At 36.6% G+C, this 7,070-nt stretch overlaps 1 protein-coding gene across 2 annotated transcripts in view; it reads left to right on the plus strand.

Annotated features, from left to right (window-relative positions):
• The window catches only part of LOC108494629 (cadherin-6), a 100,861-nt gene extending 94,842 nt beyond the window's left edge, over positions 1 to 6,019 (plus strand). Inside the window, exons 12-13 of one of the 2 annotated variants that reach the window (XR_001873923.1) lie at positions 2,159 to 3,592; positions 3,709 to 6,019. Coding sequence is in view for 1 of the 2 variants with exons in the window: in XM_017809388.1 (XP_017664877.1) it covers positions 2,159 to 2,649 (491 nt within the window). In the remaining variant the exon portion in view is untranslated. Of the gene's footprint in view, positions 1 to 2,158 lie in introns of both variants that reach the window. The other variant, XM_017809388.1, reaches the window with a different exon arrangement.
• Positions 6,020 to 7,070: the final 1,051 nt, after the last annotated feature.

The following is a 7,070-nucleotide window of genomic DNA, read 5'->3' on the forward strand; positions in this document are numbered from 1 at the left end:
GTCTAGCAACTTATCAAGAGGCCTCAGATACTGCTAAACACTGACATGCAAATAAAGGTGATGTACTTTATCATGTAACTTCTCATGGACTTTTTTGCCTGCAAGTTCAGCACAAAATAGTAAAAACTACATATCAGACATGTGACATATAACTGTCAAAGTCTCATCTTTGCATGTTCTGTGTAACACCTTTTTTGTAATAAGCTACTTCAGCAACCCTTCGATGTAAAATGTGTCATTCCTGCGCTTTCTCAGACCATTTTACCAGTCACTATTCCAGAAGCCCATTCAAAATTGACACTTTTTTTTAAGTTCTCCGAAATTTTCTCTAGCTATCTCTGTTCTGTCACATGCACCTTTCCCCAGTCCTCCCACGGAGTGTCACAGCTTTATGCTCTCGAGGAAGAGAATTATCTCTTACTGCATTTTTGCACAGCAGCACAAAGAGGCATCACTCAGATTAGGACCCTTCTGTGACAACACAAGTGAATTCTCATCATTAGGCTGAAAGCCTGAATTCCTGCCGTCTGAACCATCTCTCCTTCAGTTTCACCACCTCACTTATTTCAGCTTGTATTGACAGATGTCCTTCTTTATTCCCAGTATTCCCACAATAAGGCACAGCATTTTCCTACTTTATTCTGTCTTCTTGGTATCCTTCCATAGTCAATGGAGAGAAAAAACACATCTTCTACAACATGCTTAGGCACACCTACAGATAATATTCTTGCTCTAAGCGATCCCACAGGGGAGCTCATAATATAAAAACAAACAAACAAACAAAAACCCCCACAAAAATCCCCCCAAACCAATGAAACAAACATCACCTCACCCCAATCCCCCCAGAAAAACCCCAACAAACCAGCTTTTTGTCTGTCGAAGGAAGCTAAGAATGACAAGTTTCAGTGGGCTGATTTCGGTTTGGGGACATCCTGAGTCCTTGCCACTGCCCTTTAAAAGGTTACAAATGAGGAAGGGACTGAAAAAAAAGTCTTTAACAGTTACTGTGCTTTGACTCACATACATTTTAGAAACACAGTTGACATGAAAGATAATTGTGAACCACCTTATCATCTCATATCAATGAGTTTAGGCATTTCTGCTTTCCTTTGCTGTGAAAGAGCTATAAAGACAGCAAGATGTGTCTTCCCTTGGAGTTTGCACAGCAGAGGTGAAATACTGGGCAATGCAGACCTGAAACTACCAAAGCAACACTGATAGTAGAAATACATCTCTGCTCCTTGCTGCTCTTCATTTGTCAATGTTCAGCCATTTGCCTTAATGTATACTCCAGCTGATAAATCTGAAATTAGCTCCTAGTAGGAAAGTGTTTACCGTATTCCTTTCCATCCTCTGTGTCCACTTCTCCAACAGTTCTGAGAGTCATTATTGAGCAAAAATATTAAAATTTGGACCAGGGTCATTGAAAGAGTTCCTTCCCTCCAAATAAATGAAAAGTATATGTATGCATACACGCACACTTTAAAATGAAGGACATAAAATATGTTTCAGAAATCTGCCTTTGGCAGATTAAAAAATAACTTTATCATATATCATCAGTCTAAGATTTAAACCATGTTCTTTTTTAAGGTGATGTACATTGTAAAAACATTTCACGGAAGTTAATAAAACTCAGACTTTATGCTGGCTCAAAATCCACTCCATATTGCAGACTTTTTTTTCCAGAGGAGGATAGATTTACTTATCTTGTAATTCAGCTTTGCTAAGCTCAGTAGATTCCAGCCTTGTCCATAGCAGAAATCACATATTGTCCCAGAGGTTCGAGGTAAATAACATCTGACTTTGCTTATTTTGAAGAAAGTGTTTCTTCCATCCCAACTATCATGAAACTAGTTCTGTTCTCAAGACGTCAAAATTACTATTATGACTCTGAGTAACAAAGGGTCTCCTGACAAAATGACACTCCACTTGGCTTCTTACAAGCTTGACATCGCCTTTCTTCTAGTGCACATCCATGCCGTTTCATCTCCCAAGGAACTCACAGGCAGAGCAAGCACAGCCTGAAAACCTGGCACGCACATTTTCAGTTTTGCAAAACATTTTCTAAAACTTCAAATTCGAGCTGAGGTGCGACATTTCTTCTGGGCTTTAATGGAGTTGGAGATTAACCTTCTTTCACTGTTGTTTTTGTTTCTAGTTACAGTGGTGCTGTTTGCAGCACTGAGGCGGCAGAGGAAAAAAGAGCCTTTGATTATTTCCAAAGAAGACATCAGAGACAACATTGTCAGTTATAACGATGAAGGTGGTGGAGAGGAAGACACCCAGGCATTTGATATTGGCACACTGAGAAATCCCGAAGCCATAGATGATAATAAATTGCGCAGAGACATTGTGCCTGAAACACTTTTTATACCACGGCGAACTGCAACAGCGCGGGATAACACGGATGTCAGAGATTTCATTAACCAAAGGTTAAAGGAAAATGATACAGATCCAACAGCCCCCCCATATGACTCGTTAGCAACCTACGCATATGAAGGTAATGGTTCTGTGGCCGAGTCCCTCAGCTCCTTGGAGTCGGTGACTACAGACGGAGATCAGGACTACGATTACCTCAGTGACTGGGGACCTCGGTTTAAAAAGCTGGCAGATATGTATGGTTCTATGGACAGTGACAAAGACTCTTAATATGTTGCCTTTTTTTTTTCTTTCTTTTTATTTCCTGTCCTCACTTTCAGAAGCAGCGTTGGGATATGTGAAGTGGCTATTTCTTTCTGTTTCTCCACAGCTGTGTGAAAAGGGTTCTCTATTCTACCCATTTGAATTGTCTAATGACAGCAGTCTGTGTGGGTTAGCCATCAGAAAACTTTCTCTAGTATCATTTTTTGAGCTTCCAAGAGGCAAAATCCTTATTTTTTAGTGCATCCAGTTTACCAGGCTAGTCTTACAGGCACAGCAGTAGTGGAGGGGAAAGAAAGGATCAGATGGGGAGCAATATTTTTACTTGTTCTGCTTATATTGTAAATTGGGATATATTACTGTTTAAGCTCACTTGCTCTTCTTACTTGTATTCAGACTATTCAGCTCAGACAATTGCTCTGTCGATTGTGTATTGCACATCCCATTGTAATGAGGTACCCTAGTTTACCCTATGTATTATAGTTAAAAGTAGTGGTGATGGAACGAAGGTTTATTATACAAGTAAGAGTAAGCCAAGAAAAAACATCAAACATGCATTTTACTCATGGAGATGGTAGAAAGGCTTAATGGTCATTTAAACCTAAGTGTTTCTCTAGAACTTGCCATTGCCCCCAATGCACTGAATCATACTAACACACACATATATATATAGTTCATTGACTTCTCTGTATATATTCTTCTGACCTAGCATTGCTGGAGAGATGTGTGTGCGTGCACGTGTGTGTGGTCAGTAGCCTCAGTATCTAATTCTTAGATGATTTCCCAGTTCTAACCCAGACCTGCTTTGCGATACATGGAAAGTTATCAAATCCAACCACAGATTAGGTCATGACTTGGACAAAGGAACAGATCATAACTGTGCTTTTGTTTGCACTTCTTCAGTCAGCCTCCACCTGCACATCAGTTCAGTGATGGCCACTGCACTGGGGAGGTGGGAGTCAGGATGTTCATATCCAGCTACTTCTGCCTGTTCTCATGTGCAGCTGGGGAGGAGTGGCCTCAAGGTGACTGCCACCCACTGGAGCAAACAGAGCAATTGCAGAGGAGGAAACAGTGCTTTTTTTTGTCCTCACCTTTTCTACCTGGATGTCCAGGGTGGATTCCTGACTTGACTCTCTGCCCAGTGTTGCTATCTGTAAAATGGGGAAGTAATGCCTACCTCATCAGGATGTTACAAGAACTATGTAAGTCATTTGGAAAATGCTATAGAAATGGAAAATGGCATTCTGCTGGAGGAAGTAAATTGTCATGGTTTTGGGTTGTTTTCTTTTTTTTTTTCCTTCCAGATTCAAGCCCTGAATGCACAAAAGTGAGAATTAATTGTCATTCCAGTGGCCTGAAAAAGCAGGGTTTATAACTATAACTCGTTTTTTAAAGTAAACTACACAGCCAAGTTTGTTAAAGATTTCACCAAAAGGTAAAATTTAAATCACAAATGTCACATTAAAAGGGGCAGAAAAGAAGAATTTTCTTATTTTCATATTCGTATTCTATGCTCTAGGTGGTAGAGCATAGTTCTGTGGTAATTTAGTTTTAAGGTACTGTCAGCAGAAAAGCTGTAATTGTATTGCTGGTGGGATCATAGGTAAAATTGACTAGATACCACCAGGATTTATTTTTTTTTAATATATATATATTTAAATTAATTGTATTATTCCAAATCATGTTTTGAATTTTAATAGGTAAGGTGTTTTTTTCCTTCACCTTTCTTTTATGATAGTAGTTGTTATTGATTGTATCCATCAGTGTGTCTGGCTACGTCTTAGAGTCAAAGAGACATTGGTTTGGATGATGCTAAATGCATCTGTGATTGACTGATGATCTTTTTTTTCTTTTTTTTTTTAATCAATTCCCTCTTGTGATAACAGATTTGTTAAAGGCCATTGATTAGTTCCCAGAGTTAAAAGGGAAAAGTTGTAGATGGTTGTTTTGATTTACTTAGGTCAGTGGTAATCGTAACCAGTTTATTAATATATTAATATTTGAGAGCTCACATTATTAGAACTTTCAGTCCTGTTCTCAGGATATTAATTGCATTCCACATATAAGGTTGTCAGGGATGGTGTAATTGTGGAAATACTATTTTGTATCAACAGCTTGACTCATTTGAGAATTGAAGGCCCAAGCTCACTTGAGAGTTGGGGTCTGTTTAAAGGTATATTTTAAAGTTATGTTAGTATTCATGCTTAAAAAAGTAGGCATATCTATTTTTTCTTTTTTTAGTATAGTTTACAACAAGGCATAACATTGTTGTCATGCATTTAGAGCATTATTTTTAATTTAGTATCCTATTGAGATGATGTTTTTGTTAATTCCTTTTAGAGATAGAAAGAGTTGATTTCCATTCTTCTTTGTGATGGTCCATTTCTGTTTACAAAAACTAGTTTAAGCAGAAGTATACTTAGAAGTACAGATTTTTTATTTATGATCACCCCATCACACATAAATTTTATAAAATTAAATGATAACTCTATACCTTGTTTCTGTTATAAACAAGATGAAAGCATAGGTTGTGTTAAATTGTTTTTCCCCTTTTTTTTTTCTTCAGTGGGTGAATTGCTCTTATCACATTCTTTTAACAATGATTGATTAGCATAGATAAGAGAAGTAAGGTAAAGTAAAAAGTACTTAGGAGAATATAAGTATTTCTTAAAAAATGGTTATAGTTTTTTTTATTATTATTATATTTTATTTGCAGGTCTTGTTTGCATTCTGTAGTTGTCTTTCCTTTTAGACAGGCAGAAAAAATTAGTTAAATCATTTTAATAAATCCAGGGTCTCCTGAGGAAGACTTGGAAAAGTTAATACATATTCATATAATTTCAGACATGCGTAAATCCTGGTATCTACTTCCAAGTTGAATTGGTTGAATTTTTAAATTTTTTATTTAATTGAAATAAAGTTGTATATTCATAAGTTTTTTCCACCCTATTCTCATATTTAGTAAAGGGAAAAGAAAAGACAAAGTAAACTTATTAAAATTTAAACTAACAATACATAAAATGGTTTGTTTTATATAACTTGGTTAATAGTTGGTCTTCCAACAAATGGTTCTTGATGAAAACACAAACAAATTACAAGAATTAATAAACTAATAATCTAAGTAATTATTAAAAGTTTCATCGGTCTCAGACAGTTCTGATTCTCTCTTAGCTTGTTCCTATAAAAAGATGAGGTGAAAATTCGTCCTACTATAAATTAATCATTAAAAAAAAAAACAACCAAAGGAATAATTCATCGAGTGTAGACTTAGTTTCTGTGTATATTACAAAAGTGAAAAGAATTTAAGAGAAATTTACTGGCAGTCTCTTCACTCAGTTGTCAGTGTGTGTGTTGCATTCCTAGAGAAAGAGGAAAAGAAAAAAAGAAAAAAACACGAGTCCCAAAGGAGTTTCTCTTACAGGTTATCACTTAATGAGTCAGGTTGTTTAACACAGTGGTTAAAAGTCAAGCACTGATGTTTAATTCTTTGCAATAAAACAGCTAGGTAAGAAAAACAAGAGGAAGTATAAGATCACATTGTTTTTGCTGAAGTATGCTTTCTTCTTTTTATGCATATTCCTGTGAAACAGAAGGAAAGAAAAGAAATATGCTTGGTTCACTCTTGAACTAGTGAGGTTGGTTAGAAACAAGTGTTTAAGATTTATAAAAAATTTTCAACTTTGGCTTCACGAAGTGTTTGCCACTTAGTTTTGACAGTTTAATCTCCGAGTTTGGGGGTGAATCACATCTTTGATCAGAAGGAGTGAGACTGCTTGTAAAGATTTGACAAGCGTCACTGAGCTGGGTTTCATTGGGGTTTTTTGCAGGCTTCTGCTTCTCACCCTGGAGCCATGAGTTAACTTAATCAGTTTTGTAGGTAACACTTGTTCCAGTCAGTTTACTCCAGTGGCTGGATGCTGTCTGGAAAGTGGATGCAGCTTCTCAGCATCCCACTACCTTTGCACTGACTGGATTTTAATCTCTCTTGATTTAAGGTCAGATTTTGATAGTTTAATAGCAGTCAAAAAATTAGTATGCAGTTTTTTGCAGCAAAAGTTAATCCACAATTTTCTCTTTACAGTTTTTCCCAAACAGACAGGAAAATTAACAAAGCCTGAGTGAGTGATAAATTTTTTTCTTTGAGAATTGTTACCACCCCATGAATACCTAAGTAGGCTTGGTGTATTTTAGTTGTTAAGTTCACGATATTAAGCACAGCAGCTGCTAGTAGAAATGCGTTGGCACACAAGTGCCTGTAATAGAGAGTTAATATTAATTGGTTTTCGTATCAACTACGAAAATTCTGTTTCACCCTGCAGATACAGTTTTTAATCGTAAGGCTAGCAGCAAGCAACTGTTTATTTAGATGGATTTTAGTAGCTTGGCAAACACTAACTTTAGTGAGTCTAACACTTTGTATTTTTTTC

Source organism: Lepidothrix coronata, unplaced genomic scaffold (assembly GCF_001604755.1).
Source record: "Lepidothrix coronata isolate B3197 unplaced genomic scaffold, Lepidothrix_coronata-1.0 Scaffold26, whole genome shotgun sequence".
NCBI classification, from domain to species: Eukaryota; Metazoa; Chordata; class Aves; order Passeriformes; family Pipridae; genus Lepidothrix; species Lepidothrix coronata.